The following is a 26,201-nucleotide window of genomic DNA, read 5'->3' on the forward strand; positions in this document are numbered from 1 at the left end:
AGAAAAATACACGGGTCACAAATTATCCACTTAAAATTACATATGTAAAAATTAAAGAGAATTTTCATGTGTGATTTAGCAAATTACATCTGTTAAGTCATTTGAAGAACAGCAACAGCAAGATCTAAATCTAGAATGAATATCAGTAAAACAAAATAAAATACTTGCATGTTTTATAGGCAACAACGGAGGAAAACAGTCACCCTCCCAAGTGTTGAGGAAATCTGAAATGACTTGAATCACGCTTAAAACTGTTTAACTGTGTTGTGTAGAAACACAAGCCTTAATTTATTATTTATTTATTTATTTATTTATTTAAAGCAATAGGATCCAATAAATAATACAGACCAGTTACCAATGGACTTATGTTTGTGTCAGTCCCAGCTAATTTATTTTCCAGAAAACTCTATAGGCTTTGGGACACAATATTTTCTTTCTTTTCAGTGCAATGAGTTTGTGCATATGCTGTAACTTTTCCTGCACATGGATTCATTTTCATGATTGCATTATTTATTCGGCACCGACACAAAAATATTCTTAGCAGCCTAAGCATTTTAGCACTCTTACATCATAATATCTTGAATAACAGTGTGTTCAGTAATGCATATACATTGAACTTGAAGTAGGTAATATGCATCAGCAGTGGTAAAGGGCATCAAGTAGCTCAGTGGTTGACATATTTACTGAAATACTTCCTCCACATCACCTAAAGCTATCTCTTAGCTATAAGGAGGAGATTTCAAACACAATTTAAAGGAATCAGTGCATGTAGATGAATATGTATTCCATCATTTCAGTAAAATTTATTTTGCTTTATCTTAAAAAAGACAGGGAAGACATTGTTAAGAAATATAATGCCCAGCATTTCAGGATGGTGTAGTGTCGTGTTATGTATTTGGATTAAAGATTCAAACTCACCTTTGAATCCAGACAGCCCCAAACCATCTATAAATATATTATTACAGCTTGGCTAATTGGAAAACACCCTATAAATATACTGAAATTATGTTTGGCTTGGTTTCCATACATATCAAAGAAGAAGGATTCCTGGCAAACCTGGAATCTATGTTGAAAGACTTGCCAGCTGGATTTTCATATTCTATAAGAAGTTTAGCATTATTTTAGAAAACGTAAACTAGACCTGCCTGAAAACAAACCACTGTAATAACAAAACAAACCAGTTGATTTGGGGGAACCTAATGGTTTCAAGGGTAATCGATCAGTAACTTCTAACAGAATGGTTGTCTTGACATTTGTTAACAAAGAGGTGCGTAAAGAGATGGCAAAGCCCTTGCTCAAGCAGCTTAGGCTGTGCTGGAGAACAGCAACAGGCTGCACCCAGCAGTCAGAGGGAGAGCCAGCAGCCAAGGGCAGAGGGAGTACAGACTGCCTAAGGCATTTTGCTTAATATTTCTGTTTTATTTTTTTAAAATCTTTTCTTCTTGTTAATTCAACGTAGCCAAAGAGAGGGTGTCGGCGGGAGACCAGCAGCGGGCAGCCAGCCGGAGGAGGACGTGGCCCTGAAGGGTCTGAGGGCGGGCGGTGCGCCGGGAGGGCGGCTGAGGCGAAGGACCTTATTTTTCCGCCACCAGAAGCCCTCGGCAGTCTCTGCCAGAGCTCCCGGGGCCAAACCAGCAGCAGCAAAACGACGCCGTGCCGCTTTCGGGGCTCGGTGGGCAGCGGGCAGGGGCTCCGTGACGCGCGGGGCCAAGATGGCCCCCGCGGGCAGCGCCCTGAGGGGAGGGAGGCGGTGGCCGCCCGGCCCCGGGCCATGGCGCTCCCCGCCCCCGTGCTGCAGCCGCCGCGCAGGCGCCCGGTGAAGGGGGCCGGCGGCTCTGCCGGGGCAGCGGCGGCGGTGGAGGCCGGGGGCCGGCACCCAGCGCTCCGCCATGCCCGTGCGCTTCAGGGTGAGGCGGAGAGGGGGTCCCGGGGGCGGCCGGGGGGGGGCCCGGCCCGGGAGAGGGGGAGCCTTGTGCTGAGGGGAAGCGGCCCCAAACGGCAGAAGGAGCGCCGTGGTGGGCGTGGAAGAGGTTGTTTAAAGCGTGATTTTGTATGCTTTTTGTGTGCGTGACGCTATTCCACGCTTATTTATTTATTTATTTTTTCTTCCTCATGCAGTTCGGAGGGTAGTTTTTGGTCTCTGTGGGGTTTGGCTTGGGACGTGGAGAGCAGCCTCCTACTTTAAGTGCTTCGTGCAGGCGTCTTGTGAGGTGTTTCCTCGCAGTTCGCGTCCCCACAGGTGCTAGAAGCACGGCAGGTAGCACTCCCTTGACAGACACCTCTCTGTTTGCTGCAGGGCTTGAGCGAATATAAGAGAAACTTCAGGTGGAAAACCCCAGAGTTGTGTAGCCCAGACCAAGAGCAGAAATCCCAGTGGGCAGGACTTCGGTCGGATCAGCTAGGTAAGCATCCCCAAAACTGCCCCTCGATTGCAAAACCCAGCACCACCTGAGTCAGCCCAGGCCAAAATCAGCCTTACCTGCTGTGGGTCTTGAGAGGTTCGCTGTGGTGGGGTGTGTGACCACAGCAAACCAGTAATGTTGGCAGCTTGGACTCTTTACACAATTGAACGTGTATTCCCAGTTACCATTTGTAGGAATACGTGTTTGAATGCCATATTCCTTCAGGCTACGATGAAACTTTCTTTTAATGTTAGTTCTGTTTATACAAAACCTGAAAAACGTGGTTTCTGTCATGCAGCATAAGCTAAATCCCAAACGTGAAGCACAGGTGCAGTGTTAACCCATACAGAGCGTGTCGAAGGATGCATTGGTTTACCTGTGGTGTATAGAAACACTAAGTAAAACTTTGTATTAAGAAAAGACTAATTTGATCAAAGTCTAATACAAAGTAAAATTGTTAAGAAGAGTTATCAGGGCAGTTGGGTGGGACAAACAAAAAAGACGGACATTAAATGTGATTTAGTGTTATAGATGTTATCATGACAGGGAAATGTGGGATTGGAAAGCAGAAGAGAAAGGAAATAGCATCTGGATTGGAAGACCCATAGGGAGTTGAGGAAAAGGAGCAAGCTGTAGAGTGATGACAACTGTCAGTGCTTTGAAAAGGAGCATTAAAACAATATGAATTATTGTAGTGGCACAAAGCAGATTAACAAAGTTGTGCAATTCAGTGCAATTGCACTGCACAGTCTGTGTAATTGGAGTCCAATATATTCATTAGACAATACAATAAGTGATCTCTATTATGGCCTAGTAATTAAGAACCAACTGTTGGGAGTATGGTTTGTTTTCGTCTGAGATTCTAGACATTTCAGTAAATAATTTAATTTTGCCACAGATTTTACTTGTATATTACCACTTTCTTCGTTACTTCAAGATACGTCTTTCTTTAACCTTGCTTTCCTTGCACATGCCTGGAGGTGCGAGTACCTGTATTTAAGAGAGTAACTTCCCCAAATTCTGAAACATGGGCATATCCACACATATTAATCTCTTTTGAAAATTGTGAGCTATGCATTGCCTCCTCTCACGTGTAGGATGGTGAAACTTCATACAACAAATATTACAAGACTCGCAATAAAGTCATGAGTTAGCAGTACAGCAATTTCTCCTTTTCACATTGTAGCTGTGATTTTGTGTGTGCTTGGTGTAGTTTTCCTACATTTTTGTATTCATTTGCACTCACACATATTTTGTGGCCATTTAACAGCGTGCATCTTTGAATGTCACTCTTGACACCTTGTAGGACTTTGTCATCTGTGCAGTTCGCTGTTGTTAATGCACTTACTGTTCTTCCTGTTGAAATGCACAATTGACAGTTTTAAGAATGACTTGGAATACTGGCAGAAAAAGTTAAGAGGTCCTCTGAGTTTTTTCCTGTTACTTTTCCAGTGTTTCTCCACTGGAATTATTTCCTAATACCTGTATATACAGTTGGGCATACAGACATTCTGTATAGATCTTTCACTGAAGTTTATATCTATATTTTTTTTTTCATGAGACAGGAGTTTCTTTCTCCTAGAAATTGTTTCTTTCAGCCAGTTATAGGCCTTCAATTATTTTTCCATCACATATGCACACTTAATGTTTGGATTGTGGTTTTCCAATTTAACTGCATTCAGCCTTGTCTTAAAATGGTAGGGTAATTCTATTTGCATCTGCATGTGTAAATGTTAGCAATTTTTAAAAATAACTTTATACCTTGTTTTGTTAGGAGGTCTCTTTAGAATTTTGGAATTTATTTCATGGTTGTACTATAAAGAGTTACCAGCTATCTGAGATAATACAGTCTTTAAGATACTTAAAAGTGGAAGTTGGTTCAAGTATCTCTTCTTTAATGGCCCACAATTGTATTAGGGGTCTGTCATGGTCCATGCACAATAAATGAGAACCTGTCTAGCAAGGTAAATAGCGCACGTGTAATTCGAAGTGCTCATGATATTCTTTATCACTATAGGCTGGTTATTCTTTACCTGTGTTAACAGCATTCTCTTCACTGGCTCTGTTAATTTTGTTGTTGTTTTCCTTTTCCCAGAATCAACTTGCAAAAGATTGTTCTGTGGCCATGTTTTCTTTACAGGGTTTTATCCAACATGGTCCTGGAGCATGGTGTTGCTGTCCCTCTTGCGTGGAAAGGAAAGGCATTTGCAGATGTGAAAGAATTGTGTGGTTGTGCCCATAACTAATAGGTTGTCATTGCTCAAAGATACTAGAATATTTTTTGTCTAACAGTCTGTTGTATTACAAGCTTTCGGTTTCTTCTCGTAGTAGAGTGTTATTATGTATTCAGGATAAAGTTTTAGTTCAACCTTGTATGTCCTTTTTTTTTTTTTTTAGGAATCACAAGAGAACCAAACTTCATTTCCAAGAGAAGGGTACCATACCATAATCCACAAATTTCAAAGTCCTTTGAGTGGACAGCAGATTGTGATTTAGATGACCCACTTGAAACTGAGGCTCTTAAGACTGCAGAGTTGCACGCAGACCGTAATAATGATGTGAATCAGGAAAAAATTGAAACACCGGAAGGACCAAGGCTCCCCCCAAAAGTTCGGTCACATTCTGCAGATTCTAGAGTTGAAACTGCTGCTGCCCTTCCAGAAAACAATATGAAGAGATCACCAACTGTAGCTCCACCAAATAAAAACGAAGCATTTGTGTCTTCAAAAAAGGAATCAGAAAAAATGGATAATGGGGTAAGGGAAGATTATTTTTTAATTGACTGGTATAAAAATTGCTAATCTGATATTTACAGAAACTTAGCACACATACATCACCTCTGTTGTCTAGCTTTCCTTGGTTCTGTATTTTGATGTTGTTGTACGTTGTAGCTTTTCTGGTGGGAGAACAGTACTTTTGAGACCAGCCTTTGGTTCCATGTAGGTCGATACAAATTTTCCCCTTCACATGCCATCTTTATGGATCTCACTTAAACGACGATTTAGCCAGTGATTTATAGACTTCTGGGGGTTGTTTGCTATTATGAGAAAATGTACTTTGCTTTCACAGAATTCCTATAACAAAAAGAACCAAAATTGTTTTGAAGATGTGCGTTGAAAGATTTCTGACCTCCAAAACATTGTAGGGGAGGAAACAATTGGTGCTAATTTTTTGTTTGTTTGTTGTCAGCTTCACAGAGTCCTTCAGAGGAAAGCAGGCATGAATATTCCACGTTTAAATACTTTCCCCAGAAATTCTGAATATCAAAGCCAGTTTGTTTGGAAGAGTCCTCATGAAAAGTCCCCAATACTTGCAGCTGAAGAGGTAACTTTCAAAAAGTTTCAAAAAGTAAATGAATAATTTCTTTTATGTCTAAGGAAAATTTCTTAATTTTCAAGATTTTCTTTTTTTTTTTCTTTTTCATAAACTGACATGCTATTACATATATTTTTTTTTCTTCTAGTATAAAGAAAGTGCAGGATAATTAGATGTGTTTCCCTGTGATTCTTCATTGTAGTCAAGTCTAATCACTTGATCTCCTCCACCCTGGTTTTATTCAGTTCTTTCTAACAGGACCATTTTCTTTAATTTGCATTAATTTTATCTGAGGAGCTCAAAGGTCCTACTCAGTACTGCCCTTTATTTTCATAATTGTTATGTTGTCTTGTATATAGCTGATCAACAGAGGAATGTTCAGGTGTTTATTGTAATAACATGTCTTGCCACTGAAATCAAGCAGGTTTCAGTATTTATTTTCAGGGTCTTTTATGTGCTACCATGTTTTCTTACTCTCATGTCTCCATCTCTGTGCACATAAAATTCTAGGCCCTAAAGTGCATCTCTGTAGTTTGTCAGCTGTGTTTTTAATTTCATGAGAACTGCTTATATGTCAGAGTGGAATTTCCTGATGTTAAGACACTCCTGTGGGATTTTGATGCATTTTAGGAGTTTTTGGACTTCATAGTATTGGAAATGCTGCTAATCAGACCTGGAAGAATAACTGTGCTTGCGAGACTGCTTCGTGTTTTCAATATATTGTTACTGAGGTTGGAACAAAGGAGACCCACTCTGTCTTTTGGTCCTTTTACAGTATAGGCTTTTCTGTAGAATCTGGAATTTTAAACTTTGCTGTAAAAGAGAGCTTTTGTTTTGTCTTGTTTGTTCACTAGGGGCATACGCATTAATGGGATTACTACAGATGATGCTATCTCTTTTGCTATCTGCAGGTAGCAGATTTGTTCCCTAATGGCTTTCAGAGGTGATAGCAGTTAATAACTAGGGTCAATCACTATAAACCTGGTCCTGTATTTTTCTTGTTGCACTGCCGAGCAGGTGGATGTACTTTGAGATACCAGTTTCCCAGCAGTCCCTTGTGCAAGGAGAACTCACTGAAAAGTGTGACAGTAGCATAGAAACCAAAGGACCATTTCAGCAAGAGGCCAGTCCCAGAATGTCACCTTACAGAAAATTTCATATGGAATTCCATTTGATATTATTAGAAATCAGTTTGGTTTCTGAACATAACTGTTCGCAGTTTCTAAGCTTAAGCTTAAGAAGCCTCTTAAGCTTCTAAGCTTAAGAATTCCATGATAAAAATGAAAGATATTAAAAATATTTTACTTCTGATTCTTATTGATATGCTTGAGAACGTACCTGAATACTGAGCAATGACAATACCTGTCCCTTGAAGAAATGCAGTGAAAATGACCAAGTTACCCAAGTTAGGTTGTAAGTCTCACCTAAACTCACATAACAAAGCTGAGGAAAACGTATGCCACATGTGACATATGGCCTGGTCTTCAACTCTCAACACCCCATGAGGAAATGATACCAGATCACATATTAGGTAAATTCTGTACCTTGGCTTATAATGCAGAAGCGAGTGGAAAATGGTTAGATCAAATTACCAAGCCCTAAGCACCGAGTTAGAAAATAGAGAACAGTCGTCTGTTGTTTCTTAAGCACAGGACTCCTAGAGAAGTTTTATGGCATCTGTTTTAAAAATAAATAAATCCTACATGTAAGCCTGAAGCTGAACTGCAGCATTCCCCACTGTCTTCCCAAATAATAATAATAAAAAAAAAAAACAAACAACTTTGATAGTGAACTTCAGTAAGAACAGCATTTGAACACAGGTTCATCTGTGCCTGAATTGGTCTCCTTCAAATGTATTTTTTTGAAAGTAAGTTTCTTTTCAATTTGTCCTAGATGTTAATTAGCCTGCACATACTGTATTTTTATTCATAACTGGCTCTCTGTTGGTATGTTGAATTGGTTAACTGATTTTGAAAATTTAGCCTTAAGGTAAGCAAATCACCATACTATTTTTTCATCTCTTTTCCTTACCTAAAGGTTATTTGCAATATGAGTAAATCCATACCTCCGTTCAAATCTCCTGCAATTACTTCTGAAACAGAACATGAGAGAAATTTCAAAGGTTCTCCTCCTGCTAAGAGCCCACAAGAGAGATGCTGTTCAGAAGAGAAAGAATTTCTGGTTTGTGAACAAGTAAATATTTCCCTAAATGAAAGGCACTAAGTATGCTTTAATAGTTTTGATTGTTCTTTTCAATAATGTGGGTGTGAGGTTTTCTAAAAGCTTGTTTTAGTTACATTTTATAGCTGTTATTAATGACACTGGACTGAACTCAGTACTTGTTTTGCTGTAAAAGACTGAAAATAGCACTGTATGGCTTTATTTGCTCTTAGTGGTTTCTGCAGTGCATTTGTTCAGTTTACAAAGTCATTCCACATGTTTTTTCCTGAACTGTCACCTTAATTTGATTATAAGCTTTCAAGTTCTTTTTTGAGTTCTTAGTTTGAGTTTCATTCTTTTTTTTTTCTTTTTTTTTTTTTTTTTCATGTAAACATTTTTAGTGATTGGAATAGTTTCTGAAATCTAAGTCTCCAGTTTATGCTCCCATTGCTAGCAGTGCAGTTTATTAGGGTGCAGGACAACTGGATGGGAAGGCTTGTGCTTCTACTACTGTTTAGGCCTGGAATTTTTTAGGTAAGTCAGGTAGCGTGTGAATTAAAAACAAAGAAATCACGCTGTCACAGTTGGAACTGACTTTGAGACAATATTTTTTTTTAGAAAAGAGATATGGAGGAAGGGTTATCGTTGATTTACCTGTACCTTGAAAGGTAAATGCAGGACATTGTATAGCCTATGTAAGTTCTGTTGCCCAGAGCAAAATGCCTTTTACAAAAGTCATTCAGCTGTGTGAGGCCTTGCGTTTCCTTGTCTTGCTGTTGGCTTGGACAGACGTTGGTGGAATTGTAGTAAATGTGGTTGTAGTTTTACCAAATGCATTTAATAACAAGGAATTACTTCAGACTAAGACCTTCTGAAAATAGGAGAGAGCAATTTAGATTACATGACATTTTGCAAGGTGGAAAGATGAATGTCTATTTTTGTAGCAAGGTGCTGAGAGTAGCATTGTCTAAATTTCTGTTAGCTAACCTTCCTTCTTCAGCGCCCATCTCTGTTTCTTGATAAACAGAAACAGCCATTATAAGACAACACGTTCCTTAGGACTGGCACTGAGCAAAATGCATCCTTAACGTGGAGTGCCTGTGGCTCGGTTTAAGCTGTTGATACTTTAGAGGTTCTTAAAGACGATTGTTGACTTGGAGGCTTTATGATTTAGAACCTAGACCTGCCTGGTGTTTTAAGTCTCATTTGAGACTGACAAACATTATGCTCCTTCCTGCCTCTTCTAGCAAATGTGAAGAAAGCCTAAAAGTCATGAGGCTTTCAGGAAGTGTTTCTTTGTTTCTTATATCAGAAATTCATGTTATGTTTTCCCATGAGAACTAATAAGGAAAGGAAAAGAAGGCATGAGAAGGGAATTTTTGGTGAAAGTGTTCAAAATACTTTTTGTCTATACCCACATACCTTCTCTGAATTTCTGTAAAGAAACATTTGGGAGTTTGTGTGTGCTATTTTTCTTGCATTACAGTCTTGTTTTCTTGAATTTGAACAATTTCTGTAAAGGTCTCCAGCAGAAACAGAAATAATGTTTGAGATTTCCAAGAAGATGAAATAAACTGGAAAAAAAATGTTAGATGTGGAAGCTGAGCAAGTCAATCTGACCCTTTCAAAACCAGAAGGACAGCAAATTAAAAAATCACATTTTGGTTTATTATAAATTGGTTTATATTGCTTTACTATAAGGCTAACAGTATTTATTTTAATTATAAATTCCAGAAATACACATGTTGAGTCTGGTTAGAATGCACAGGTATGGTACTCTTTTGTTATTTCTTTTTTGTGTTAAATTCATTTTGTGAAGTGTACGGAATAGATCATCTAACTAAGTGAATGTTGCACTTGGAATTGTAGCTTTGGCATTTTGCTGGTTGACTTTTGCATTAACAAAATGTAATATGTTAAGTATGCAAAGCAGCTAACATTTTAAACTTAACTTTTTGCAAAAGTTTGATGTCAAAAGGAACATGAGGGTTTTCAGTTTGTTAGCTAATACGGTATTTTTAAAATTTTCTTTGCCTTAGAGGAAGAGGGAAGAACCACTTCACAAGCCAGCAGAAGATGCATCAAAACGAGGGAAAGCAGAGCAGAAACATCCTAAACAAAAAAATAAGCAGCATATTAATCAAAAACCCCTCTCTTTACGTACAAATCGTGGGTATGTATAAAATGGGAAAACCTAGCTGAGGAAATACCTGTACAGCTGCCTATTTAGAATGGTTTATGATGGCCTTTATCTGTATGATCCTAGAGTCACAAGAGCAACTGTGATGTCTGTATGACCCAGCACTTAGTCTGAGCTTCCTGTGGGGACATCTAAACCTGATGTTAATTTGTATCCCTTTCTCCAGGAAGTGGAAGCTTTGTAAACACACTGGTTCAGATGAACCTCCTGATGCAATAACATTATTATTAATAAATTAAAAAGGATTGAAATTAAATCGATGCAGTGCTGCTACTAAACTCTCACAGAGTGCTTTGGAAGTTGTAGTCACCTTTCAAACTGCTTTCCTATGCTTGTTCAACATGTCTTAAAGCTGTGTTGATTGTACTTGATGTCTTGTTTTTCTAGACCATACAAGACAAAAGGGAAATAAAAAAAAATATTATAGGGCAGTATAGGGTAATCTGACAAACATTGAAATAAAATGACGTTGTATGTTACTGAGAGAGAGCCAAATATCTTCTCCTGCCGCATGCCTACATTGTAGAAACTGAACTCATGTTTCCATTTTCCACACATCTGAGATAAGTCAGAGAAATAAAAGCCCAGAATAGAAGTAAGGTTAAAAATGGCTAAATCTATTCCATCTCTGCTGTCTTCACGCTTCGTATATCTCCAAGTGATTGCTTTCCTTCACATGGCTTTCTGTCAGTGTTAAGGTATTAGATTGAAGATGGGAGAGGAGACTTACCAAGGCCTGAATGCTTTCAGATATTGGCAGATAATGACAAAATCATCTCCCCAAATACTATGAAATAAAACTGCTTTATGAAAAAGTGAGCGGATGTAAGGTAGTTGAAGCCTTTAAATCTTTAGATTTTATAGTTCCTTGATGTCATAGATTGTAGTCATTTTTTCAGTGTAAAATTCTGTGTAAAATTCTTGATTGTCCTTAAATTGGTAGAAAACAGATTTCTGCCTCTTATGCCTTCAGTATGGTAGCACAAACAAAAGTTTCCAAAAGTCATTGTGCAAATAATTGTGAAAATGTGCAGAGCAAAAGTTGTCAGTAAGTAGACAGGACTTGCACAACCTGCATTGCGTGGCCTGCTTTTGCAACAGAATGACAGACTGAGGCACAGTAGTGATGTGTTTTTGAGCTAATCCATTAGTTTTGCAAGTAAAACTGAAAAAGATCTGAGCCTTAAAAAAGGAGCCATATGGAAAGAAGTTCTGAATATAACAGTTTTTTTTTTTTCACCCTGATACTTTTTGTTTTAAAAGATATGTTGTATTCTCTGACTTTGGGCTTCTATGATCTACTTCTGAAGGACTGAAAAAGTATATTTATTTTAATATATTAAATATCAGGTGAAAAAAAATAGCAATGCTCTAAAGCAAAGAAAAAACAAAACAAAACCCACACAACTGTTTAGATTTAAGCTAATACAGCCACAGTTCAGTGTGTAAAGGGCTTGTAGTATTGCTTATTGCCTGCTTTAGGTTGGGTTATGCTAATTTTTCTGTTTACATTTGCGTGGCTGAAGGGAAAATGAATCTGTCTTTAAGAGTACCGAGTGCTTTTGAAGATCAAAGACAGTAGGCCATAGTTAGATGAATTATTACTGAACATTGTTCTACTTGTCAGATGTTTCTGCCCCCAAGATCCCACCCCAGCCACATGCAGAGCATATTGCCTTTACAGCGGAGCTCATGGAAAGAAACATCTTGGGCGCCTTAGTGCCAGACCAGGCAATTTTACTTAAATGCACCTTCATATCTTAGTCCTGGAATTTAAGTGCAAGAATACTTTTTATTGGTAATATAAATTTAAAAATGTTCTTAAAGAGTCTCCTGGGTATCAAGCTTTATTCTTTCTGTTTTTTTTTTTTTTTTTTTTTCCTCCCCCCCCCCACATCCTCATTCTTGATATCTTAGGAAGATGAACACTGAGTATAGGTCAAAATTTTTGTCTCCAGCCCAGTATTTCTACAAAGATGGAGCTTGGTCTCGTATTAGGAGTAAAGTTCCCAATCAGGTGAGTATTCTTTAAAAAAAAAAAAAATATCTGAAACCTGAGTATGCTTTGTATTATCATTTTTTACATGCAAAAAACTTTGAATTGTTATCTTCATAAAATACAGTTTTGAGATCGCAGTGCTAACAAAGGTGACTACGAAGAAGATTAAGGTCTGACAAGCCAGTATAATATGTAGTAAGAAAAAGTAAGATGCAGTGTGATTTTAAAAATAAATTAATTAATGTGACATGGAAAGTAAGGGAGGAACTTTGTTTCCCTTACAAATCAGAATTGTCCAGAACAGCGTCTTTTCAACCAGTTAATTGTAGTGTTGGATGTTCAGCCCAGTTTTAAAATGTAGAAGTTTCAAGGGAATAACAAGGAAAGGCCAACACATGTACCAGCCTAGGTCAGTCTGACAGTCAGACTCGGTGTGTTAGCCTGCCAACATAAATCCATTCAAAGCAGTCAGCTGCGTTCAGTCGCATACACTGTAAGATTCAGAATTTCTCTGTCCAATTTTAGCAAACCTAAGTATTTTCTTGTAGTTTATTTAGCAACCACTATCAGTGTTATACCCCATAGGAACTCGTTTGAGAACTCTGAAAATACTCAGCAGCTTCAGGAACGTAGTATTCTGTAGTGATTATTGAGGAGGGTTCCCTGAATTACCCAAGTACATCAAAACCTTCAGCAGTGTGCTACAAAACTGCCAGAGGTAGTTCTGCAGCAGTCAGATTTCACTGAAGTGGCCTAGGCTTCTCTCATGTGATGGAGGGAGCCTTCCTGAGACACTGAGTGCTGCTAAATACATGGTAGGTGCTTGGCAAATGAAAGTTGTCTCCTTGGTCAAGACCAAGCTGCTGTGGAAGGCAGAACTGGAGGGGTTGACTAGGGATTGGGCTTTGAGCTTCAGCAAATAGTTCTATGTTTTCTTACTGGATCTAAAATGTCATTCTATTCTTCTTAGGTAAAAAGAAATTTATATTGAATATAGGTAAGAATGAGAAATACGTCTCAAAGTTTAAATTATATTGTAGTTCGTGATGACTCAAATTATTGTATCCATCATCAGATAATCTGTTCTGCAAAAACTGTCTGCTGAGGAGGTTAGGGGACTAAAAATGTGCAGTATTTTCTTTTTGATAAATACTGATGTATGTATTTGATTTACACTAACTATTCCTAAGGCTGTAGAATGATCTAAGCTACTGCTTGCAGCCTGACTGCAAGTCTACAGAATGTTTCTGTGGAATATCACCTCATTTGTCTGGCATCTAAGGCTTTTGTCCGGAGACTGGATGTTGTGTCAGAAGCATTCAAAACTGCAGCAGGCGGCAGTCCAGAGCAGCGTCTGCTTCAACAGTGGCTGCCAAGCAGGCAAGTAGAGGGACAGGGACGCATTGCCATGGAGTGTGTTTTGTTTGCTACACGGCCAGCTGAGAGGAGTCTCTGCAGTACAATCAAGGGAAGGAATGAGGAGACTGCAGGTGGAGGGCGGGCGTTCAGCTTTACCAGGCAGGATCCTTTTTAGGATGTGTTTGGGAGAAGCTGGAAGTAAATACCTCTGGAGTTTAATTGGAGTGCACAAGAAATTGCCACGCGGTAGATAGGTGGTTTGGATGGGTCTGACTCGTGTGGAGGTTTTGTTGCTGACGAGGGATTTGCAGAGGAAACCTGATAAAAAGTCACTTCATGAAGAATTCAACAAAGAATTATTAGGATATTTAGGACCTTCTAAGTGAAGGAGTTGTGCCAGGTAGCTAGAAGAGCCAATTTTAAGACAATAATAACAAATGTTTTATTGACTATAAATATGCTTATATGACATGCACGGTTTTGAATATATCTATGTTAGATCTTAGTATGACTTCATACAGAAGAGGTTTTTACAATTGGAGTTCCCTGACTTTCTCCTCTGTTAGACTTGGAATCACATGCCTGTGAGAGTATCAAACTAATTTGTCTAATAGACAAAGAAAACGATTTAGCTTGTGCAAATGTGTTAGTGTGATTTTCTGTGTATTTTTTTTTAAGTTGTTAGTGTCTTGTTAGTATTTCCTTATAAATCTTACAGAATTATGACTCTTAAAATTAAGTTTTTGTGGGCGTAGTCCAAGTTTAAAGCTTGAAATTTTTCCAGTCTTCTCTTCTGGATAGGTTGGAAGGAAACCAAGGTTAATTAAATTAATTCTTAAAACCTCAGGTAGTATAAGAAAAAAAAAACAACAGCAACCTTATCTTTTGCTAGGCTTTATTTTTTTTCTGAGTTCATTAATATTTGTGTTCTAATGAATAAGAATCCAGTATGTCTGAATTAGCAGAACTGAATAAAATGTTTCATTCACAGTTGAGACCTAAGAAAGAATTTAGCCATTTGAGAAATACATTACTGCAGATTAATAAAGGGATGTAAAACTTGGAAAAAGCATCAAGCAGTTTCACTTGTAAAGCAACAAAGGTATTTTGGCCATTCACAATTTCCTTACCAGTTTCTCTACAGTCCTTTTGGTTTGTAAATGATTCCCTACCTGTTCCCCTGCTAATAATGCACTGACACGACTGCTCTGCAGAGCTGTATCTAACTGCTGCCTCTGGCTGCTCTTTGAGACTCCCCCCTGCTGAGGGTGCCCACAGAACATCTCTCTTTAGTGTAAGTGATTAGATGATGAACTCTGACTGCTCCAGTCGGGTTTCCCCCTTAGTTGAGACGATGCGTAGACAGCTTTGGGTCTAAAATGGACCTTCTGAAATTCTGAGCCCAACAGCAAAGATTGTAAGAGAGTCCTGGTCTGACCTTTGCTGTAGTGATTACTGCTAGACTGCTACCTAAAATACATATCATTAAGGTTTTCTTTTGAGCAGTAGAATGAAAAGACCTCTTTGAATTACGCTTTTGAAAAATTAATGCGGACAATTCATAATCACAGCAGGACTCTTTGGGGCCTGTGTCCTGCTGAGATAATGCTGCCTGCTGAGTCACTGAAGGAGACGCTTGTCCTTTGTACTTCTTCACAATTCACTGGAGACATAGTATTCTTCCTCCCCCTGCAGCATCCTGTTGCTCTGGGTTTATATTCCTTCTGTTGTGGCTATCATAATTAATTTTTCATTCTTCTTAAAGTGAATAATCCAGTAAATCACTCGCACCTCAAACTTTAAACTCTCCTCTTAAAATGACAAGCATATATTTTTAACGGGCTATTCTTTGGAAGTTTAGTGGGGCAACTTATGGGGTATTAGCTGGTGTAGGCTAAGTGGATTTCTATCTGCTGCATCTGTGTGCTTTTAGTGGGATTTGTGGAATTTGGCCCACTTATCCCTGTTCCTTACAGGAAGAACTATGTTAAGCCTATTGTGAAATAAATAACAATAATAATAGTAACGTAAAAATGTACTAAGGGTAGTGTCAGTATTGCTTTTTTGCTCTTTGACAAAGTGCTTATTTCCTCTGAACCATTTTTTAGTGAGACAGGATAACAGGATACATACAAACATATCAAGAACTTACTTTTAATCATTTGAAAAATAAAAGTTTTGTTGTTGCTTTTTAGTCATGTGCTTTAAATTGTGTTTGTGTGAAAGACACAAGGCGGTGAGTATTGCAACACTTTTAACCATAAAAATGGCAGTGCTAAATCAGCAGCATAACATCTAAAGAGAGGGTTTGCAACGCTTATTTTTGAAACTAAAACTGACATTTTAGCAGTTTTGCGTCTCATTCTTACAGTTAGTGATAGCCTAGAAGGAATGATTTTGATATTATGACTTACACAAAATAGCACTAAGCGATCTCATGTAGTCATCAGCTCCTTGCTGAGATAAAATCAGTGTAGCAATAGACAGGAGCAGTGCTCACAAACTATTAACTCAGTAGTACACTTGCATACAGATCTGTCGACTAGAAATACTCTGAAATTAATGTGTACTGATTGAATTTTGGAGTGTTAAGGCTTAGAAATCTAAATTAATTTCCTTAACCTTGACAAAAATTGTCAAAATACCAGTGTTGATGTGTTCGTGTTACAACTTGTTACTGAATCTCAGGGAGGCAGCATAGAGCTGTATTGGCAGGTTTTCAGTCTTTAGTTACTTACTTAGACTGTAATAAAGTTAGAACAGTGATACAGCGTTGGGAGGAGATTAAGAAATGTAAAAATAATTCTGTATTCCTCTTCTTAGGCATCTCAAAACCCCCTAAATTCCATGTGGTATATGGAGGTTGGTTGCATCTAAGTTCTTGTGTTAATGCTTGGAGCATTCTGCTGTGCCTAAACCCTGATGAAAAAAATAGAATCCAACACTAAACTTATTCATAGCTGCTGCATAACTTTTTGTGCTCATTGAATAAGTAATTGATAATTTTGCTTTGGCTTAATGGCTGGAACATGCTTACTAAATGTAAACTTGTTATTTTTGCTTTCCTTTTTTTTTTTTTTTTTTTTTTTTTTGCACTTACTGTAGCATGCAATATTTGTGCTGTGGGTGGCCCTGTTATGAGTAACTTGCCTTTCTCCCTTAGCAGCCATTAGCAAATGCAAGTACTTTGTAGTAGTATATAAGGGAACTTTAAAGAGATGTGCAACTTAACGGAACTTTGATGTGCAGGTGAGAGAACTTCGAGCAAGAGCAAAGGCTTACAGACAGCGAATAGAGGGAACACACTTCTCCCGATACCATCTCAACCAGATCCTGTCTGATAATAACAGTCTTTGGGATGTGTCCTCCAGTTCCAGTTCAGAAGAAGGCATCAGCAATGACATTAGAGCACTAGATCTTGCTGGGTAAGACAGGCATTCCTGCATGTTATTCTGCAGCTCTGAAACAGAGCAAAATGCTGAATATTGGCTTAGCATAGCTTTAAGATCTTTGATGTTTGACTATAAATTCTCTGGAACAGATGTAGGCATTTACCATTTCACAGATGTATCAGTTGATTTGTTCTCTGATTTAAAATGAGACATTGTCAAATCTTCTGAAAGAAGAGAAATGCTTCTCCGTTATAGTTATCCACAAATGTATATTTAGTGTGACAACCTTAATTTCATCAAGGATGGGAGAATTTATCACTGAGTCATACTGAAGTAATATTCCTCTGCATTGGAATGATGTGAAATATATTCTGCCTGCTTGGAATTCATCCATGTTCTTGTCAGGATTAATTAGTAACCCAGTGGTTGAGTCTTAGACACTGCTTACTTCTGAGATGAAGATTTAGGGTCTGGCATGGTGTGCATCCATTTTTTCCTTCCTTAGAGTGCCATCAGAATTGGCAGATATTTAATATTTTGCTAGGAAAATTCAGAAATAGTGTTTTAGTGAAATGCACAGACATATTCAAAAGAAGAGGGAAGAAAAGTCATCTGTGTCTTTGCTGGGATCTGATGTTTGAAAACAAAATCTTGGATGCTTCTGTGTATGCTCCACTTAGATTGCTGTTTCTGTGGTGTGGGGAGATCCATGCATTTGTATGACTGTCTCTGTTGTAAGGGTTGAGGGATGACTCAATAAAACTGTATTTATTACAGTGATGTCAAGTATGGGGTGGTAATTTGGGGGATTTGTTAGCTTATTTTTTTTGCCTGTGAGATACAGACCCTCTTACTGATCTTATTTCTGTGCCCTGCGTTGATTTCTGTGAGCAACTGAGAGTTTAAGACTTTGAAAAGTTGTGCCAAGAAAGTAGTTTTCTGAACTGCTTGGCTTTCAACATTGTGCCATCAGACAGTTCCTACACATGGAATTAGTTATTTTTTGAGCACTTCTGATAATCCAAATTGTTGTTTTATATTTCAAAATACAGAGCTAATTTTACAGTCCATTTCTGGAAATAGAAGTTCAAAAAGAGTTTTTACAGAACCTAGTTTGAAAATGGCTTGTGCTTAAACATCAGTTAAAGTTGCAATGGGAGTTTAATCATACATAATGTTAACTGTACCACTTAATATCTGAGCTGTACTTTTGATGAAGGACTGAAGCTAATGAGCACGCTCTATATAGGCACACGTATTTCATGCAAATCGATGGTAAGAGATGCTGCTTTCTTTGTTGCCTAGTGTTTCTGAAAAAGAGACTGCACCAAGGCCAAAAATGCTGCAGGAGCCTGACGCCAGAGAAGAGTCACACGAGAATGGCCCTGAGAAAAAAGACGTGTCAAATGCTTCAACTGTTCCAGTCAAAAGGCGTTTAGTCTGGGGTGAGCAAGAAGCTACTGAGGAAAAGGAGAATCAGCAATCAACAGAAGAGGAAGAAAAAGAAAATGAAAAAGCTGCAGTTGTGGTGCAGAATTTAGAAGAAAACAATAAGGAAAACAATGAAGATAACAAAGTTGAAGGGTAAAACTGAACATGTTTGTCATATATTTAATTTTTTCCTCTAACATCTCAGAAATTGTATGTTAACTAGTTTTTGTTCTTATAAGAGTATAATTTAGTGTGTCTATTTTTGTTTTTTAATCGTACAACAAGGAGTAAGAAATTTCAAGACATTGAGCTGGTTGATAGAAGAATACTGGCTTTCTAGCTTGTCAGGCTGAAGCTGTAATATCAATAGAAGCATGACAAACTATAATGCATTTTTCCAGAAACTTTAAAAATTGTGGTATAGGCCTATCAGAACAGGCTGTTCATTGCACAGCAGCAAAGTACAGTGAAAATTAAAGCTCACAATTTGCTTCAGGTTGATAGTATAGGATTGATAAGATTCAAAGGACAGAATCCATGCTAATCTTGTTCTTAAGTGCCTGTTTTTCTGAATAAAACTCATGGGCAGAGATAGAGGACTTGGGAGAAAAAAAAATTTACTAGCATCCAGTAATCACCAGTGATTATGTTAATGAGCCCAGGTGGGAAAAAAGTGTGGGGATATTCAGAACCATGTGAATTGTACAGTGCATAGCACTGTGTTTGGCAGTTGAAAGATCCATGTTATATCTACTTACTGAAGTCTCTGGCTTTTTACTGTGCAACTTTTGCAGGCTTTTTTGGTAGAACAGTATTTTAGTTTGGTATATATTTAAAGCTGAATAACTCTGGCCCTTGTTACCATACTATCTAAGCTTTTTGTATTCCCTATTGTGTTTTATCTTTGGTGTCACCCCACAAATATAAGGTAAGGAAAGGTAATGATCTCCTTTGGGGATTATATCCTGTATGCAAAACCAGGCAAGGAAAGGTTGAGATGCTAGACCCAGACAGAAATGAAACGCAGGCCTCAACATTCAAAACTGTCACCTGAAAACTTCAAGTTTCTAAGATTCTAGAGATGATGCAGCTCATTGATGTTTCTTGGATTGACATCGAAGATTCTCTGTCATCTCGCAATGTGGTTGTGTGCACACTGAGACCTGCTCTAGGTGTGGCCATGCAGCTTAAAAACTGCATGCTATCCAAGCCTGCTTGAGAGCTAGAAACGAGGCACTCCTTGCCTAGAGGTCCTCAGAGCGTGTCTAGCATGGTAGTAGGATCAGGTTCCTCACACAGTGTGGGCATGCTGCCACCCTATTTTGCGATGCATCTGGAGGAAGAAGACAGAAGTGGTAGTGCTGATTTATATAATAACCTGGGGGCTGGAGTGGTTGCATAAATGTGGGATACTTGGTTTCGGTTCCACCACATTGACTGAAAAGAGACAAACCCACATTCCCACCTCCGAGGTGACTATTGGCAACGTCAGGTTCAAAGTTATGCTGGGCGAGGACTTTTTCCAGCCCTCAGGTTGAGTCTGTGCTACTGTGCTGCAAAGCATTCAAGGTTTATTGGGACAGAGGGAGTCTGAATTTGTAGCTTCAAACTGTTTATGTATTTTATCCAGTGACGTTACAAAAAAAAATTACAGAAACCGAGACTTAGGGGCTGGAGTTCAGGATTTGCTGTTGCAAACAGGTGTTGTAGCTACAGGCTGTTGGTATTTTATGGCCCTCACTGACTTACCTTCATTGTAGGGATGTGTTAGAAATCAAAAGTTTGAATGCAAGATGCCTGAGTCCTTAGCTAACCTGGTAATCATTTCTCATTTTTGCAGTGAGAATGCCTTACTGCCGAATTCTGCAGCTGTGTCAGATTCTTCTTCTGTATCCTCAGAGCCAGGCGGCAGACTTCCTACTCCAAAGCTGAGAGCACTTGGTAGAGCACAGAGGACTCATCATGATCTCACTACCCCTGCTGTTGGTAAAAAGACTTCTATTGCAAAAATGTATTTCAAGAAGTAAAGAAAAAAAAAAGACATGTATGAATTAATTCAGTAAGTTTTTTTTATGGTAATAATTTATTTTTCATTTTCTCCACTACAATAGGAGGTGCAGTTCTAGTGTCTCCTCCTAAACTCAGGTCTTCATCTTCACAGCCGAGAGTGCGAGGTTTAGGAACAGACCCTTCTTCAGCTAAGCAAAGTATAAGAGAAGCTACAAAAAAAAGGTCCTTCCGGGTAAGTAAGTAAGGGAACTTAGCTTTTTGCATTTCAGGAAAATGCTTTTAAAGTAATTTGAGTACTTTACTCGATAATTCTTTTTCTTGTGTGATATTTTATCCTAAAGTTATCAGCATCTGTGACTAAAAGGGATGATATCTGAATAAATATGTATTTTTTTATCAAGTAAAAGAGAGAGATTAGATGAGCTCCATTTTGGCTTTTTCTGCTACATGTATGTTTTTTAAAACAAAAACACAAGTTGCAATAAGGAGCCCTTATTTTTTTTCCTATTAAAAACATTTGTTGTATACATGAGGGTCTGTACTTGAAGGCTGGTGTGCGTATACTTAAAACAGTATATATGAGCTGCTTTTTTTTGTTGTTGCTTTTCTCCCTCCCCACCTTCCACCTTCTGTTTTAGCCTGATGTGGAAATGAAAGCTGTTTCACTCCTTACCTCTCCACCTGCTGGGCTGGGAACTCTGGATCCTCTGCCGCTTAGGCAGGATCGGTGGCCTCCTAACGCTGTTTCTGATAAGCGAGTTTCTCATAACTCAGCACATGAAGAGCATTCCTCTGTACCTCCTCTGCTGAAGTCAGCCAGAAGCTGCCCTGTGTCTTGTTGGAGTCCCTCTCCCCGTATTCAGGGAACTCTCAAGGATCCTGAATTCCAGCATAATGGTGGGTTTTGCTTATTAACTGGCTGTGTTAGTGTCAGGGGATGGAAATGGTTACCTTGCAGTATTCTGGCCTTAATGACCATAAAGAATGTGGTGTTTGTAAATGGAAGCTTTTCTACCATGGCTTGCTGAGAGGGTGTGCACAGCTGTCCACCCTGGTTTCAGATTCCACCAACATCATTGTGTTCTAGTGGTCCGTTGTCTAATTTTTCTATGTTAATTTCAATAAGTACTTACTCATTATGAGAATAATTTGGTTTAGCATGAACAGTTGTTACGTTTAATCTTGAGGCCACAACTGGTATGTATATGTGGAGTGATGTGTAACTGGACCTCTAAAACATGGTATTATTTTGCAGAAGTTGTGGATTTCTGAGAAATAAGCTCCTTAAATAGTTCTGCAGAACATGGAAACAAAAAATAATAAAAAAAAACATAAAGATTTAGTGGATATTGAGAAAAGACACTGAAGTTGTTTTTTGGTTTTGTTTTTTGTTTTAATTCCCTGTGAAAATTTTTTTTTGAGGAAGAATTTGTGCTAGAGCATTTCAAGAGATTTTTGGCAACTGTTAAGGGCGCTGAGGGCATAAATCTGATAATGAAGAATCCCTCACTGCTTAGTCAAAATAAAGTTTATGTACTTGCATTGCCATTCCAGAAAGGCTTTCAATAGCTGCCCAAAATGATCCCACAATTTTTGGTTCTTGCGTTATAATTGTTAGGTAATAATAAGGTAATAATTTCGTTTGAGAAAGGAGCAAGTACTGCACAGGTTAAGAGGATTAGTGAAATCCAGAGAATCTCATTGGAAAGAAGTTAGAATTGGTGCTGTGTTCTAGCTCAGCATCAGCTTAGGGTAAAGGAGTTACATGGAGTTCTTGGCATGTTTAGTTTGAAAGACTCGTGTTGATGGAAATAATGCAACATTTTAAAATGTTGTACAATTAAATATTATGCTTTGTCTCTTTTGAAATGATTCCAAAATGTGCTTTGACTTTTTTCTCTTAGGAAACATTGGGAATCCAAAACTGAGATCTTTCCAGTTACCCCTTCAGGAAAGAAACTATAACGATGAAGGTATTTCTCATCACAAAATATTCCTGTATATCATATGTGTGTTATCTAGATTAATTTTTTACTTTTGCAGTCAAAACTGATACTGGTTTATGCGTTTGCATGAATAACTACCCCACTATTTGTTTTATCAAAAGAAACTAAAAATGTTCACCCCGGTAATGTGAAGTAGGAATATGAAGGAATATTCCAGAATAAATAAACCATTAAATGCAGCTGAAAATTAACCAGCCAATTGTGGTTCAGTATGTTTAATATAGCTTACTCAACTCCATACCTAAAATCATTTCCTCCCCACAAATTTTTTTAAGCCTTTGTGTTGGTAGCAACAGAAGCAAACTGCAAAATGATCACAGCTCAGGTTGCAGCTTCAGTAATTATGGATGCAACTTAGAAGGTACCACGTATCTTCAGATAAAGATTTTGCTTGAGTGTTCACCACCAGATATGTAGCATAAAATGTTTCCTCTGACTTCAATTTTCAACCTGCTCCTCTGCTACGTGTGCTAGGGAGCAGAGGCATCCTGTTATTCTGATTTCTGTTTTGGCTTTTTCTTCCATTTACTGTAAATTTACTTGGGGGGAGCAGCCAGTGCGTGCATGGGCCACCAGTGTGTCTTCTTGGCCCTTTTGTGGGCAGCCACAAAAAAAACTCTTCTGGTCGTGTGAGTCAACCAAAGGCACTGTAGCCTCATTAGGTTTGGGCTGATACACATCATTTCTTAGCTTGACGTATAGGGTTGACCTTGGTGTGGTGCTGTGCAACTTGCAATCCCTTGTGTTTGGTTCAGATTAGAGTATGGGCAGCGTGAGGTTGTATCTGACAGCGGTTTATTTATAGATATACCCCAGAATAACCAAAGCCCTTTCTGGTACCCCTTATGCTTGTTGGCTCCTTGGTTTTAACCAAGGTTCAGACTGATTCTCTATTTCACTCATTGCAGTTGGCTGGAAAATGTGTGGGCTGTGCAGATGGCTCAGCCAAGCATCTGTGTATCTACGTAAACCATGCAAAATCCTATAGTACTCTGCAGCTTCCCACAAGCTTGCAGCTCTCAGATGAAGTGCAGTAATTGCTGTTTCTTTTTCTTTCTTTTTACTATGAGCTGAGTGATGGTGTATGAGCTTTCAGAAACAGGTGCAACGTGCCAGCTCACAGATATTTCGTTAGCCCATAGTTGTTCACGTGCATACAAAACTGGGAGTTACTCCAAGGACACGTCTGATTACACAAGTGCAGTTAGCAGCTTTCTCATACGTGGGAATACAGTTGTTATGCACAGCGTGTGAGTCTGGTGTGAGCTGTTTGGATCACTGCATTTCAGGGATGTAGAAATGCTGCTGAATAGATGGTTGAAACACTGACAAAGTACAGGTCAGGTAGAATGTAGATGCAGAATCTTCGTTGTTTTGGTGGTAGGGGGCCTGGAAAGCAGTGACATATATACATATTTTTAATCCATTGCAGAAGAATGGGTGTGATTTTTCATAGAAAGCATCTTGACAGGGCTGTAGCAACATGTTAATAATGATGTTGCAGAAGTAAAACATTGTGTTTCACTAGAGAAGCAGCATCCAGGCTGTTTAATTTTCAAAGTTCTGTTGGGTGTGAAGTGGATCCTATATTCAAAAAGAAGACCTTTCAGAAGTACATTTATAAAGTGTGCTTGTTGCTGTTGTGTTAAACTTCCTGTTTTGTTCAGAAGATACATTTCTTTTAACAGCTTGTGGCACACTAACTGCTTTTGGCACAAAAGAGCTCTTTTGGCAGCATAGGTTGTGATATTTTAGTTGTGGCATTCAAAGGTTGTCCTGTTTGCTTGAAGTGGTTTGCTTTCATGAATGTTTTTGTCAGAGTCTAGTCTCTACACAGGAGCAATTTCTGAGGTCCCTGACAGGAGAGTAAATGTAAAGACGACTTGGAGAATCAGGCAGTACTTTCAAAATTCCCCAGGTGACAGTGGGGATCTCATTCTTGAGTTTAGGTGCTGGGCATGTAGCTCTCTTAAGCTTTACATGGTCTCATAGTAGCTTTCTAGTGAAATTCTTCTCCTGTGTGTAAGTTACCAAGTAATAGAATCAAAGTATATTGTGATACTATTTTATTATCTACCCTTATAGAGGGTATAAAAATACCTGTACTTTCCAAGTCTGCCATGAACGTGACTGTGTTTTAAATGCAAATTTAATCTTTGTGTTTATTTTTTTTTCCTTGTTGCTTTCCCCAACAGATGACAGGCTGTCTCAGATTTCTGCTCGCTCGGCAGCATCTAGCTCACTTGCATCTCAGATACTGGAACGAGCTCAGAAGAGGAAGGAGGACTTCTGGGGCAAGACATAGGCTCTCCCACCTGTTTTATAGAAACTGTAAAAATATTTATTTTTATAGGTTATAGTGTAAGTTTTTAAAAATGATGACTGTAGGTGCCATGTAGCATCCTTTCACTTGTCACTACTATGGCTCAACTTTAGGACTTGCCATCCCAATTTAAAATTTTGACATTTAAACCAGTGTTGAAAATATAGGTCCTTCATATTTGAGAATTATGTTACACAGCCATGTTTCTTTTGTTCTTTGTTTTGTTTTTAATAGCGCCTCTTGAAACCCAGACAATTACTATACCCAGTAACCTGTGTATTACTTTTCAGGGTATCCTGCTGCAGTCTGGCAGTATGATGTGGGACAGTATTCAGGGGGAGTAATATCATTCACCAAACATCTCAGTTGCTTGATTTTAACCAGGTATTTTAAAAGCAACTGTGGTGTATTTGATTCTGTTACTGTATGAAGTGTGAGTTGCAACACAGCACTATCGCAAAACTTGTTGCTTTTGCTACTTATAAGAGCTTTTTGGTAACAGGCTATTACTTCTTAGGGAAGCTAGGACGGAACATACAAGAGTTTCAGAAAAGGGCATTAAGCTTCAGGGTTTGTTGATTGCCCACAGTTTTTTGGCCAGGATGACTGTTAAAGATCAACGTGTACAGTTCTGCAGCTTGTCAGATGTAGTGAAATGTTTTGTGGGCAAGACCCATATTTAGTGTTAATGTCAACTTACCTAGAAAAAGCAACCTTAGCCACTTTAAACAATGGTCTTTCCCACCCCTCTTCAACCTCAGGTACTTAGGGGTAGTTGATATCTTAGAATAAAAGAAGAATGTTTTCTTGACTTTGACATTTTAATTACCTCTTTCTAGTTGCGTGTTTATGGGAGACTTGACTACTGTTACGGTTGTCACAGCAAAAAATATTTGTGATTTATGCTGACAGCCTGATTTCTCTTTGCAACTGATGCAAACAAATTAACATGAAATAGAAGAAGTAGATGGCTAGCAGCCAACTCTTACGGTGGTTTGTTTCTTCTCACGCGGCTTCAAGTTTTAATAATATTTAATGTGGAAATTTTGTACTAGAACAGTTTGAATTTTGTACACATTTGTATGCATTCTGATTTTGTACACAATTACGTCTGTGTAATACTTAAAATAAAAAAAGGTCAAGTTGGCTTTGTTTCTATTCAAGTTATGCCAGATGAACTGGTAGAGTCTATTATGTTGACACTTCTTTGTTTAGTAGAACAGCTGTTCAGCTGGAACATCGATGGACTTTTGAAAGACAAGACCTCAGAACAAGTCTTTAGAAAGAATAACTTAGTAAAGCTATGCAGATATGTTGATACTTGGAGTCCTGAGCAGATGGGTGCTACACAAGCTGAAAGGCTGCAGTGCCCAAAAGGATAGTCCCCAACAAATGAGGTGTTGATACACAAAATGAACGGTATCCAGCACTGATCATGATGGAAACCAGTGTCCACTTCCAGAATTTCTGCATTGCGGTAACTTCCTACCAGCAGAGTTTGAAACAAATCAAGGCATTTTATTTTGTCTCAAAGACTTCTGGACTTATTCTTTGGGATACACCTAATACTGAAGTTGTAATTGGTCAGAAAGTTTCTAATGAAG

The 26,201-nt window shown here is 38.5% G+C and overlaps 1 protein-coding gene across 3 annotated transcripts; it reads left to right on the top strand.

Moving 5' to 3' along the window:
• Positions 1–1,836: 1,836 nt before the first annotated feature.
• On the top strand, positions 1,837–25,994 carry MDM1 (Mdm1 nuclear protein). Of its 3 annotated transcripts, none has more exons than XM_082778245.1 (15): positions 1,837–1,907; positions 2,297–2,402; positions 4,800–5,158; positions 5,592–5,726; positions 7,755–7,910; positions 9,917–10,050; positions 11,995–12,094; positions 16,259–16,297; positions 16,685–16,860; positions 18,133–18,411; positions 20,099–20,244; positions 20,370–20,500; positions 20,907–21,165; positions 22,173–22,241; positions 24,470–25,994. In XM_082778245.1, exons 1-15 carry the CDS (start codon positions 1,890–1,892, stop codon positions 24,577–24,579), a joined length of 2,217 nt encoding a protein of 738 aa, XP_082634371.1. In that variant the 5' UTR covers positions 1,837–1,889; the 3' UTR covers positions 24,580–25,994. The 3 variants fall into 3 exon arrangements, with proteins under 3 accessions (XP_082634371.1, XP_082634372.1, XP_082634373.1); XM_082778246.1 differs by having other exon boundaries at positions 7,755–7,898; XM_082778247.1 differs by lacking the exon at positions 16,259–16,297.
• Positions 25,995–26,201: the final 207 nt, after the last annotated feature.

This window comes from Aythya marila (assembly GCF_965140915.1).
Source record: "Aythya marila genome assembly, chromosome: 1".
Lineage (NCBI taxonomy): Eukaryota > Metazoa > Chordata > Aves > Anseriformes > Anatidae > Aythya > Aythya marila.